This window comes from Ranitomeya variabilis, chromosome 6, assembly GCF_051348905.1.
Source record: "Ranitomeya variabilis isolate aRanVar5 chromosome 6, aRanVar5.hap1, whole genome shotgun sequence".
NCBI classification, from domain to species: domain Eukaryota; kingdom Metazoa; phylum Chordata; class Amphibia; order Anura; family Dendrobatidae; genus Ranitomeya; species Ranitomeya variabilis.
In genome coordinates, this window is record NC_135237.1 from 41,876,361 (window position 1) to 41,890,401 (window position 14,041).

Sequence of the window (14,041 nt, forward strand, 5' to 3'; positions counted from 1 at the left end):
GCACACATCATAACCACTGGATGGACACATATAGGCACATTCAGCCAAGAGAATTAAATGGGTAAGTAGAACTAATGAAAATCACCTGCTCAGTTCTACTTACCCATTTGAATTGTAGGCTGATGGTCCGGGAGAGACGTGTTTGTCCATTTAACTGTAGGCTGATTGCTCAAGAGAGGTATGTACAGTAGAACAAGGACCCATCAGAGGGAGGTCACCTTGACGCGGTTGATGGGCACACTTGAATTGGCGAATTTATGAGCTAGAAACCTTTATTTTTGTAAGTTCATCTTACTGAATAATAACAGTTTAGATTCAATGTTTTCAGTGTTTGCATATATCTTGCTCCTATAGCCAGTGATGGTTTCGGGAGTAGTGTTGAGCATTCCGATACCGCAAGTATTGGGTATCGGCCGATACTTGCGGGTATCGGAATTCCGATACCGAGATCCGATACTTTCGTGGTATCGGGAATCGGAATCGGAAGTTTCCAGTGTATGGTTCCCAGGGTCTGAAGGAGAGGAAACTCTCCTTCAGGCCCTGGGATCCATATAAATGTGTAAAATAAAGAATTAAAATAAAAAATAGGGAAATACTCACCTGTCCGGAGGCCCCTGGACTTTACCGCCGTAACCGGGAGCCTTCTTTGCTTAAAATGCGCGCGTTTAATGGTTTCCGTGATGTCACGGCTTGTGATTGGTCGCGTGCCGCCCATGTGACCGCGACGCGACCAATCACAACAAGCTGTGACGTAATTTTCAGGTCCTGATGCCTAATTCTAGGCATTCAGGATTTGAAAATTACGTCACGGCTTGTGATTGGTCGCGTCGTGGTCACATGGGCGGCACGCGACCAATCAGAAGCCGTGACGTAATTTTAAAATGCGCGCGTTTACTGCCTCCCGTGACGTCACGGCTTGTGATTGGTCGCGTCACCCATGTGACCGCGACGCGACCAATCACAAGCCGTGACGTAATTTTCAAATCCTGAATGCCTAGAATTAGGCATCAGGACCTGAAAATTACGTCACGGCTTGTTGTGATTGGTCGCGTCGCGGTCACATGGGCGGCACGCGACCAATCACAAGCCGTGACGTCACGGAAACCATTAAACGCGCGCATTTTAAGCAAAGAAGGCTCCCGGTTACGGCGGTAAAGTCCAGGGCGCGTCAGAGGGTGAGTATATCCCTATTTTTTATTTTAATTCTTTAATTTACGCATTTATATGGATCCCAGGGCCTGAAGTAGAGTTTCCTCTCCTTCAGACCCTGGGAACCATCAGGGATACCGTCCGATACTTGAGTCCCATTGACTTGTATTGGTATCGGGTATCGGTATCGGATTAGATCCGATACTTTGCCGGTATCGGCCGATACTTTCCGATACCGATACTTTCAAGTATCGGACGGTATCGCTCAACACTATTCGGGAGCCATGTCATCTGCTGGTGTAGGTCCACTGTGCTTTATGAAGATCAAAGTCAGTGCAGCCGTCTACCAGTAAATTTTAGAGCACTTCATGCTTCCCTCTGCCAGCAAGCTTTTTGGAGATGGAATTTTCATTCTCCAGCAGGACTTGGAACCTGTCCACACGGCCAAAAGTACCAATACTTGGTTTAAAAACTACATTATCACTGTGCTTCATTGGCAGCAAACTCGCCTGACCTTAACCCCATAGAGAATCTATGAGGTATTGTAAAGAGGAAGATGAGAGACACCAGACCCAGCAATGCAGACGAGCTGAAGGCTGTTATCAAAGCAACCTGGGCTTCCATAACCCCTCAGCAGTGCCACAGGCTGATTGCCTCCATGTTGCGCCGCATTGATGTAGTAATTGATGCAAAAGTAGCTTCGACCAAGTACCTAGTGCATTTACTGAACGTGCATTTCAGTAGGCCAAGATTTCGGATTTTAAAATCACTTTTTCAAGCTGATGTTATAAAGAATTCTAATTTACTGAGATAATGACTTTTGGGTTTTCATTGGCTGTAAGCCATAATCATCAACATTAACAGAAATAAACACTTGAAATAGATCACTCTGTTTTTAATGACTCTATATAATTTATGAGCTTCACTTTTTGTATTGAAGAATTGAAATAAATGAACATTTTGATGATATTCTAATTTTGTGAGATGCACCTGTAGTGAGCGAGTCAGTGAATTATACAGATGAGATGGGGACCCAAACCATGGGACAAAATTGTCCCCTGTTATGGTGTCAGGTTTAGCCACAAAATGGACTGGTGTTTTATTTTTATTACTCTCCCACCCTCCCCCTTTCCATGACCCTCAGCCGAATTTTCTCCACCATGTATGTTGCTAACAGTGCAGTTCCTTCACTGGTGCTTGGTAATACAAAGTCTAGGACCCCTTTATCCAAGAAGCCCGTAGCATCCACATGCTCAGTATATACATGTGCATACTAATGATTTCTTTTTACCTCTTAGGACACTTCATATATTTTAGAGCGAACTCTATAAATGGAGAGAGCACCGCCTCATCACAGCTGAAGAGTAACTTTCTGGTGAAGCCTTCTGAGGAAGCTCAGTGCCAGGTAGTAACTATGAATTATATATAATGCCAAATAAAGGTTTTCCCCAACATATTTGTTGAAGTCAAAGATAAAGTGATCCATCCCTTTAAGACCGTTTGATGATTTATAACTTAATTTTTCATGGAAGAATTGCACACATGCTTCACACCTTTTTCTTCTAATTCACACATCCCACAAGTGTGTACTTGTAAGAAGATGGAAGTTTTGCCTACGTTTCCCCTTAAAGATACATACATTGTGGTGATGTATTTAAATGTGTGATGTGCTTACTGATCTGTGTTATTAGTGACAGCGTGGTACTCTGTCCAACAGTAGGGAGTGTTAAAGTTAAGAATTGGGACTAGCCCAGAGAGGGAGGGGCAAAAGTAAGGGGCAGAGACAATTTCATGTCAGGAGGTCTGATAGGACTCAGCCTGCAGCAGAAGCAGACCTATGGTCTGATAACTAAGCAGAGTAGCATGATGTATGTGTCCCTGGAGTGAGTGGAGACCGAGGTAATGGATAGCGAGATCCAGGAAAGAGGCAAGAGGAAGTGACAGAAGGTGTGAGTGGGTTTCTGGAGATGGGACCTGGAGCAGGAAACCTAGTAATGCAAAACAGAGCTTGCAAGTCCTGGAGGTAATGGGACTAATCAGAGCAGGGAACATGAGATGAAGAAAGTGCCCAGGGTGGTAGTTCCAAGGCATCGGTCAACAGAGAAGTTGAGTAACAGCCATAATGGCCAAGTAGCTCCTCTAAGGGGAAAAGGATGTGGTTGAAGTTCAGGAATCTTACTGACTGTAGTACCGTTGTTGGAGATGAGGGAATTTCCTGAGATTCCGTGATGAGTAGTGTTGAGCATTTCGATACCGCAAGTATCGGGTATCGGCCGATACTTGTGGTATCGGAATTCCGATACCGAGTTCCGATACTTTTGTGGTATCGGGAATCGGTATCGGAACCATTTTCATGTAAAAATAAAGAATTAAAATAAAAAATAGGGATATACTCACCTCTCCGGCGCCCCTGGACCTTACCGCTGTTAACCGGCAGCCTCCGTTCCTAAGAATGAGCAGTTTAAGACCTTAGATGACGTCGCGGCTGACGTCGCGGCTTCTGATTGGTCACGTGAGCGCTCATGTGACCGCGACGTCATCGAAGGTACTAAACTGCTCATTCTTAGGAACGGAGGCTGCCGGTTAACAGCGGTAAGGTCCAGGGGCGCCGGAGAGGTGAGTATATCCCTATTTTTTATTTTTATTCTTTATTTTTTACATTAATATGGATCCCAGGGCCTGAAGGAGAGTTTCCTCTCCTTCAGACCCTGGGAACCATCCAGGGATACCTTCCGATACTTGAGTCCCATTGACTTATATTGGTATCGGGTATCGGTATCGGCGATATCCGATATTTTTCCAGTATCGGCCAATACTATCCGATACCGATACTTTCAAGTATTGGACGGTATCGCTCAACACTAGTGATGAACTATGTAAGGAAGGATACAAAAAATGTGTATAAAGATGTTCCATGTGTGGCACCCCAGAGTCCTGTTGCCATGGTGACATTGCCTCCCTCTGAAGGGTGAGGTCATGCCTGGAAGCAGGAAGTGGTCCCCATGCCAGGTAATACACAGCATGCAACACAATTCTAGCTCCAGGGCAGAAGGGGGAGTTCTAGACCCGACTTCAGGGGAGCGTCTCTCTCTGATCGGGAGGAGGAGTCAGTTTTTAAGCTGTTAGGAAGTGAGTGAGGGCAGCAGGAAGGCTTCCCGCCCCACCTGGCAAGGTGGACCCCCTGAATGCTTCCAGGCTAGCCGGACTCCCGCTGTCCTCTGTAACTGGTACCCCGGACTGCATGTTCATCTACCAAGAAGTAAAGGTAAAGAAAACTTCACTTTTCTGCGTCCCTTGCTTATTCTCTTCACCCCAACGTTCACCGCCACCTGAATCGACTGTTAAATCTTCTCTGGGGCCCCACTCTACCAGTGGGGAGTTGTACCATCTTTGCTGCGTCGCCATCGGCCCCAGTGGACCTGAACCGTAGTGTCGGCCATCCCTTGCCGAACACCACGGGTGGTGGCACGAATCAATCCCATATAACTTTTCCCCTTGCATTTTTATTGCACGCCCAGGGCCACGGAGTCGGGTTACGGCCCCGTGACTTCCCCAAAGAACTGTCTGACCCGGTTCAGAGTACCCCACGGCCTTGGTGGGCATTGCACATGTATTAAGAGAAAGGTTCATGAAGTTATGCACCCGCTATCTGTTCTATATTATTTTCACCAAGTTATTGTTCAGTAAAAATTAATTATTTTTTAAGTGGTGGTCTCCATCATGGAACTTTTCAACATCTGGTCACCGGCATCATGCGGCTGGCAAGGGTGTAGCCCTGTAGACAAAGTGCATACACCCATCATGCTGGGTCATAGAACTCAAGGAGTACCTCACCCATGGCTACCGCCTGTGCCACGTTACATACTTTCTTACTTTTCCCTTATGTGTAGATATACCAAAAAAGCCTTATGGTTGTGAAATTACTGGAATAAAAACAAACTATTTTTACATTACTCCTAATCACTGACAGAGTAATACAAAAGTTTTAGTTTTTTTGAAAAGTTAATCAAATTCTCTATGGGATATTTTAAACAAGGGGAAAGGTAAAGAAGGGTCCATCTTTAATCCAATGATAGGTTCGCTTAAAGTTGCTTAAATGTGGATGTTTCTTTGCTTTTTTGTGCTTTTTTTCTGACACCTTTTACAGTTTTGCATATAGGGTGTGTTAGGAGTCGAGTTCCCGCCTGTGCACAGGGGGAATCTCAGGCCGCAGTGGAACCTGCTCAGCAGAGACGTCGGTCCCAGCGTCTCGCTCATGCTGACTCTGTGCAATGAGTTACTGCTGCCTTTCCTGCTTCTGCCATTGAGGCCAGTGTTGGGCAGCGGCGAGCAGACGCTGCTGGGACTAAGTCCTGCTTTCCTCGTTCTGAGCATGCCCAGAGTAAGATCTCTCAGTGCAGATCGAGGGTCACATGTTCAGATACTGGTGTCAATTCTATTGGTCCTTCTAGGAAGGTCCTGTAGGTGCGCAGGCTCTGTAGCAGCCTCTCATTGGTCCTTCTAGGAAGGTCCTGTACGTGCTGCATCTATTTAAGGCTCGCATGGCCACACGGCCATGCGCTAGTGTCTTTTCAAGTTATGTGCTTTGCGCCAGTGTGGTCATGTGGTTGTATGTGTTCAGGGACCTGGCTGAAATAAGCCCCTAGAATGCTGGCACCTCCGGCGAGGAGTTTTGTATGCATGCATGACCTCTGACTGCTCTAATTTGGGTAGTTAGCCTGTGCCTCTGTGAAAGTTAACAGGGCACAGAGCTTTGCTTTCTCGGCTGCTCTGTGAAGCTAACAGAGCTGGTTCATACCGCCATATAGTGCCGCCGTTTCCTAGAAGCAGGTTCTCCTGCACGGTGGACCCCGGCTGCAAACGCATCTGTTTCAATAAAACATTTATATTTACTCGGTGCGTTCCGCTAGCCCTAACAGGGTGTTTCTTCTGCTTTGGGTTCATTACTTTTTTCAGACAAAAATGCAGCAAAAGGTAACATGCTGTTTTTTCCTCACTTGAGTAAAAATCAAGAAGTGGAAGAAAAACAGCACCACTATTGATATAGGTCAGTTTTCCCTTTGAAATTGACAGGAAGCCTTTTAGAGATATTTTGAAAGATTTTTTAATTTTGATTTCCAAGCGGAATTTCCCAACTTCTCATCAAAAATGATGTGAACATGTTCAACACTTGGAACGTGGGACATTGCAATTATGTCCCTTTCTTTCCGCTGAAGCTCTTACTATCTTATAATAGAGAATTTTGTGGTCTACAGCCATCAACATGATAAAAAATACTTAGGGCCTGATCCATTATTGCACTTGCTTCTGTTTTTTTGTGGTGTTTTTAGTGTTTTTGCGTCTCTTTTATTTGCACTTTATTCAACATTCCATTTTCCATCTTATACAGTGGGAAAAATAAATTTTTGATACACTGCCGATTTGCAAGTTTTTCCACCTACAAAAAGAGGTCTATAATTTTTATCGTAGGCACGCTTCAACTGTGAGAGACAGAATCTTTCCCAAAAAAATCCAGAAATTCACATTGTATGATTTTTCCATAATTATTTTGCATCTTATGGCATAAAATAAGTATTTGATTCAATAGAAAAACAGAACTTAATATTTGATCCAGAAACCTTTCTTTGCAATTACAGAGGTCAGACGTTTCCTGTAGTTCTTCATCAAGTTTGCACACACTGCAGTAGGGATTTTGACCCACACCTCCATACAGATCTTCTCCAGATCTTTCAGGTTACAGGGCTGTTGCTGGGCAACATTGAGTTTCTGCTCCCTCCAAAGATTTTCTTTTGGGTTCAGGTCTGGAGACTGGGTAGGACACTCCAGGACCTTGAAATGTTTCTTAGGGAGCCACTCTTTAGTTGCCCTGGCTGTGTGTTTCAGGTCATTGTCATGCTGGAAGACCAAGCCACAACCCATCTTCAATGCTCTTACTGAGGGAAGGAGTTTGTTGTCCAAAATCTCACGATACATGACCCCATCCATCTTCCCTTCAATATGAAGCAGTTGTCCTGTCTCCTTTGCAGAAAGCACCCCCAAAATCTGATGTTTCCCACACTATGCTTCACAGTTGGGACGGTGTTCTTTGAAAGTCTTCAAACAGGCTGGACAGACATCTGTCTGAGATGGTTTAGTGAATCCTGCGCTGCATTGAGCAGACGGTTGGACATGATGATCCTTGAGGTCTCTATTAACCCTAATATTCTATGATTCTATGATTCTACTCATCCTTCTTCATTCTCCAAACACGGCGAGTGGAGTTGATACCAAAAAGTTCTATTTTGGTCTCATCTGGCCGCATGACCTTCTCCCATGCCTCATCTAAATCATCCAGATGGTCCCTGACGAACTTCATATAGGCTTGGCATCAGCAGGGGGACCTTGCATGCCAGGATTTTAATCCTTGATGGTACAGTGTATTACTAACGGTAATGTTTGGTCCTAGCTCTCTTCAGGTCATTGACCAGGTCCTCCCGTGTAGTTCTGGGCTGATTCTCAGAATCCTCCTTATCTCACGATACGAGATCTTGCAGGGAGACTGAGGAACATTGACAGTCATCTTGTGTTTCTTCCATTTTTTAATAATTGTTCCAACAGTTGTTGCCTTCTCACCAAGCTGCTTGCCTATTGTCTTGTAGCCAATCCCAGCCTTGTGCAGGTCTACAATTTTGTCCCTGGTGACCTTAGACAGCTCTTTGGTCGCTGCCATGGTGGAGAGGTTAGATTGTGATTGATTGAGTGTGTGGACAGGCGTCTTTTATACAGGTAAGGAGTTCAAACAATTAATACAGGTAGTAAGAGCAGAGTAGGAGGCTTCTTAAAGAAAAACTATCATGACTGTGAGAACCAGAAATTCTTGCTGGTTGGTAGGTGATCAAATACTTATTTCATACAATAAAATGCAATTTAATTATGTAAAAATCATACAGTGTGATTTTCTGTTATTTTTAGATTCTGTCTCTCACAGTTGAAGTGTGCCTAAGATAAAAATTACAGATCTCTCCTTTCTTAGTAGGTGGGAAAAATTGCAAAATCAGCAGTGTATCAAATACTTATTTTCCCCACTGTATGTGTTTGCTTGTTATTTTTTTTTTCTTTTTCTTTTTTAAAATTCGCCAATGTGGGCAGAGTTTGTGGTTTTCGGATGGTTTTGTTTTACTCATCATTTACAACTGTTTGAAAAGTCTCAATATTTTTAGAAAATGTACTCCAGTCCCCTCCCTTGGAGTAATTATGTGTGTTCTAGTTGTTTGCCACAAAATTGTCATTTTTTTGTGAGTACGCCCCATTTTTAATCATGGGGTCCTTATTGGAGCCCTCTTAAGGAGGTTATCTCATCTGTTGGCAATTTAAATCGATGATGGAATGCATGACTGGCTTGAAAACACCAGAATAGGAGCCGCTCTTATAAAAACTCCAGGACCTTTCTATCTCCTCTAGCCACGCCCATGTATTTCTTTTATGGGGGTATTTATTTCTTTAATATCATCATCATTTATTGATTTATGTTACTTATATAAATACAGCTCTGCCAAAACTTAAGATATCACTACATCCAAACCCTGTCATGGGCAGCCCAATCTCCAGACCTGAACCCCTTTGAAAACCTCTGAAATGTAATCAAGAGGATGATGGATAGTCACAAGCCATCAAACAAAGATGAACTGCTTACATTTTTGCTCCAGGAGCAGTGTGAAAGACTGGTGGAAAGCATGCCAAGACGCATGAAAGCTGGGATTAACAATCATGGTTATTCCACAAAATATTGATTTCTGAACTCTTCCTGAGTTAAAACATTAGTATTTTTGTTTCTAAATGATTAAGAACTTGTTTTCCTTGCATTATTTGAGGTCTGAAAGCACTGGGTTTTCTTTTGTAATTTTGACCATTTTTCTTTTTCAGAAAAAAAATATAAAATTTATAACTTGGAACTTCGGAGACGTGTTGTCACAAGTTTAGTGAATAAAAGAACAATTTATATTTTACTCAAAAATGTACCTATAAAGAGAAAAATCAGACAAACTGAACACTTTCCAGTGGTCTCTTAATTTTTGCCAGAGCTGTAGTGCTGTTTCTTTTGCATATACTTTAAAGGGCACATGGATACAGACACTTTTGCGTTCACTTAGGATTTTATCAATCACAATGATTACATCGCCTCATAAAAGATCATTTATCGCTACCCAATACCGTTCCACCAGGTTGATTTATGAATGTGTTCAGGATGACGTATGACATGATGAACCACCCCCATAAAATATCATCACCTAAAGAGATCATTATCTCACTCGAGATGCAGTAAAACACTTGATAAATTAGTGCCTCAGGTTTTCCTAGAATATCTGAGATAATTTATTTTCTCTGGTCTTCATCTATTAAACAGTGAAGAAGCCGAGGACCAGCGAGGTTCTTACCTTCAGTTCTTTGCTTCTTCTACTATATAGATTGTAGAGGTCTGTATGTGATCAAATCAACTTAGCAAAGCATCAATAGGAACTGCTAATAAATTCCAAATAATCAAGAATTCAGAAGTTTTAGAATATTTTCAATTTACCCATAAGGGGATCTAGTGAGGTTAGGAAGAGAAGGGCCAAATATACCAGATGCCATCTGCTTCACGATAATACCTTTCTGTTAGTACCTTGTAGGACATCATGAGGAGTCCTTGTAAGGTTTCGAACGAGAAGAACAATTCCTTCTTCATCCAAAACAGAATATTGCAGTCTTGTTGTGGATACATTTTTTCAGTTATCCGAGGGATAGCCTGAACTCACGTCACCATCGCACATACGAAAGCCTCCCCTTCCACTCTAGTGTACACGACACCTTCTCTTGTGGCAGTCACTCTTAGAGCAGGTGCAGACGAGCGTATTTTTTGTCATGTGAGAAAATTTGATCAATTATGCAAATCCCAGTCTGATCAAACTCTGATCAGAGTGTCAGCATAGTGTGATCCGATTCTCTCAGATGAAGCAAAAAATTTCTCCATCTTCTCCATTCCGAGTGCAATCAGAATCTTGGATCAAACTCAATGCAGCGTTTTTTTTTTCCTTGGACAGTATGTGTCCAAGCAAAATATCAGGCATGTGCACGGCCCCATAGACTAATATTAGTCCCAGTGTGATCCAAAGTTGTAACTGGTTCATTCGGCACTTTTTGGATGCCCCTATTTATTATACTGATGTCATACTGCATGAGCCAGATACCAGCCAGTATCTGTACAAGTACATGTACAAAGTGCTACTAAGTGCGTGGGAAAGAGATAGTTAGCTACATTAGTGAGATGCAGTGTTGTGCTAGTCTAAAGAAATGTATGTTAGGGGTCGAGTTCCTGTCTCTGCACAGGGGGAATCTCGGGCCATCTCCGCTGCGGTCTCCCATTCTTCTCCAGCCACGGTGGAACCTGCTCAGCGGGGACATCAATCCCAGCGTCTTGCTCAGTCTGACTCTGTGCTAAGAGTTACTGCTGCATTTTCTGCTTCTGCCATTGAAGTCAGTGCTGGGCAGCGGCGAGCAGACGCTTCTGGGACGAAGTCCTGCTTTTCACGTTCTGAGCATGCCCAGAGTAAGATCTCTCAGTGGAGATCGAGGGTCACATGATCAGATACTGCAGCTAGGTCATTGGTCCTTCTTTGAAGGTCCTTGTAGGTGCTAGGACTAAGTCCTGCTTTGCACTCTGAGCATGCCCAGGGCAAGATCTCTCAGTGGAGATCTGGGGTCACATACTCAGGTACTGCAGCAACTCCATTGGTCCTTCTCTGAAGGTCCTAAACGTGCTGCAACTATTTAAGGCTCGCATGGCCGCATGGCCGCATGGCCATGCGCTAGTATTGTCTTTTGTAAACGTGTGTGTGTTGTGAGTGAAAGTCATTCTTTAAAATCCCCTCCCTATTGTATGACTGCTCGCGGAAGGTGGATGATTGCTATCTAGCGCCCGACTTATCCATCAACACGTTACACACATTACAGCGTCTAATTGCTGTGACCGCCAGTGCAGCGCCATGCACTTTCTCTGCGCTTTCCTGACCCAAGCCTGGGTGGTTGGTGGCATACGCCAGTGCAGCACCGCATGCACTCTCGTGCTTTTTAAATAATATTATTTCTGTCTCTCTGACACCCCAGTAGCGATGTCGAGCGCATGAGGTCTTTATGAACTCAAATCCTGAGTCTTGGGATTGAGTTCTGAGACTCCTTGCTTGCGCTCTTGGTGCGGTACCGCGGCCCTGTGATGCAACAGGGTTCGCTTCCTTCACACAGGGTGAAGTTAACCCATGTGTGTATTCATATTGTACCGCCATATCGTCCGTCTCTACTAGCAGCAGGGTTTTCACCTGCACGGTGGACCTCGGACTGCGAACGCACCTAATACCATTACATCTTAAACTTGGTGCATTCCGCCAGTCCTAACATAATACTAGCACCAAGGTCTGGCTAGTAAATGGCGGAAGATCAGCGTTTACAGTGGTACATCCAGCAGCTGGAGGGAAGGTTGGCGGCTCTAGAGCGTTCAACCTCAGCTGTGGATGTCACTGCTGTCCCTGTTCAGGCTGCTAGCGTGGCTGCAGCTACCTTGTCCACTGCCACCCCTGTACCGACTCTATCTCGCCTCCCGCTACCAGAAAAATTTTCTGGTGAGGGTAAGTCTTGTAGGGGTTTCGTGAGTAAGTGCTCTATACATCTCGAGCTTCTGGCCTCTCGTTTCCCTACAGAGCGGGCAAAGGTGGGGTTTATCGTGTCTCTCCTGTCGGACAGGGTGTTGGAGTGGGCTACGCCGCTGTGGGAGCGAGGCGATCATGTGGTGCATAGTAATCCGTTATTCCTGAGCACTCTGAAACAGGTCTTTTTAGGACCTCGTGTCACCCATGATACGGCGCTCCAACTGTTGGCGTTGACTCAGGGCTCGTCCTTGGTCAGCCATTTTGCCGTCCACTTCCGCACCCTAGCATCTGAGCTGGAGTGGTCGGATAAAGCCCTTATTCCTATATTTTGGAGGGGGCTGGCTGACCACGTTAAGGACGCCCTGGCCACTAGGGAGATTCCCGCCACACTGGAGGAATTAATAGCAGTATCTACTCGTATTGACCTCTGTTTTCACGAGCGGAGGTTAGAGCGAGTCCAGTGTAGGCAAAGGTTTCGGCTGGCTCCCACCTTCGCCAAACCTTTGGAATCTCCAGTCCAGGCTCCTGAGTCACATGTGGCCATGAAAGTGTCACGAGCGGGATCTAAGTCCCGGACCACTCGTGCACTCCAGGTTTGTCATGTTTGCCAGCAGTCAGGACATCTTGCCACCAGATGTCTCCAGCGGTCGAGGAAACATCAGCGTCTAGTGGTAGTAGGTGGAGGTACACTAGACACGGCGATGTTTGCCTCCAAATTGTCCTTTAAGGGGACAATAACGTTAGGCTCATCCTCCCACTCGGTAGAGCTCTGCGTGGATTCTGTGGTGGAGGCCAATTTTATGTCTTCTGCCTTCACCCAACGTCACGCAATACCCCTGGTTATGCTACCTCAACCATTAACGGTACGAGTGGTGAATGGGTCAACATTGCCCTCATAGATAACACACCAGACCATCCCTTTTACTCTGTCCATGTCGCCATCCCATCAGGAGATTATATCTCTGCTCGTCATTCCTGAGGGAATTGATGAGGTCCTGTTGGGGATACCTTGGCTACGGTACCACTCTCCTCACATCGAGTGGTCCTCAGGCAGAATTCTGGGTTGGGGTGAATCTTGTGGGGGTAGGTGTCAGAGGGAGTGCATTCAGGTTGCTACTACAGAGGTACCCGCAGATCTATCCTCTCTCCCCAAGCAATATTGGTCCTATGCAGACGTGTTCTCCAAAAAGGCGGCAGAGACCCTTCCGCCCCATCGCCCCTATGACTGTCCTATTGATCTCTTGCCTGGTGCTGAGCCTCCCCGGGGTCGAGTCTATCCGTTATCTCTCCCGGAGATGGAGGCAATGTCTCAGTACATTCAAGAGAATCTGGCAAGAGGGTTCATCAGGAAGTCAGTGTCACCTGCTGGGGCAGGGTTCTTTTTCGTGCAGAAGAAGAATGGGGAACTACGTCCATGCATAGACTACAGGGGTCTTAACACTATCACCGTTAAGAATAAGTATCCTTTGCCCTTGATATCTGAGCTGCTGGCGAGGACATACTGGTGGCCGCATATGCTCCGAGATGTCAGAAATTACGTTCTGGCATGTGTCTCCTGCGCCAAAAATAAGTCTCCTTGACAACGGCCAGCTGGTTTGTTATACCCTCTGCCGGTGGCAGACAGGCCCTGGGAGGTGGTCGGGATGGACTTTGTGGTGGGTTTGCCCAAGTCTCGTGGCTGTACAGTAATTTGGGTAATCACCGACCATTTTTCTAAAATGGTGCATTTGGTGCGGCTTCCTCGGCTACCTTCTGCACGGGCCTTGGCAACGTTGTTTATTAGACATATCTTCCGCCTTCACGGTATGCCGGACAAAATTGTCAGTGACCGGGGTCCCCAGTTTGCGTCTCGGTTCTGGAGAGAGCTTTGTCATCTTCTCAGGATTGAGTTAAATCTCTCTTCTGCCTATCATCCCGAGACTAATGGGTTGTTAGAGAGAGCCAACCAGACCTTGGTCACATATCTGCGACATTTTGTCTCTGCTAGGCAAGATGACTGGGCATCTTTGCTATCGTGGGCGGAATTTGCTCTGAACAACGCTGTAGCCGACTCCATTGGGCAGACTCTATTCCTCCTTAACTATGGTCAGCATCTGCGGGTACCTGTGCCCATGCCCGTGTCTTCCTCCGATTCCAGGGTGGCAGACTGGGCTGTGGAGGCACGGGACATTTGGGATCGCACTCAGGATGCTATTCGGGCTTCCAAGGAGAGAATGAGGTCCTCCGCCGATACA

At 45.4% G+C, this 14,041-nt stretch overlaps 1 protein-coding gene across 1 annotated transcript in view; it reads left to right on the forward strand.

Moving 5' to 3' along the window:
- MALRD1 (MAM and LDL receptor class A domain containing 1) overlaps positions 1 to 14,041 on the forward strand; it is a 491,201-nt gene that overhangs the window by 172,893 nt on the left and 304,267 nt on the right. The window contains exon 11 of the mRNA XM_077268326.1: positions 2,448 to 2,554. Coding sequence (XP_077124441.1) covers positions 2,448 to 2,554 — 107 coding nt within the window. The remainder of the gene's footprint in view (positions 1 to 2,447; positions 2,555 to 14,041) is intronic.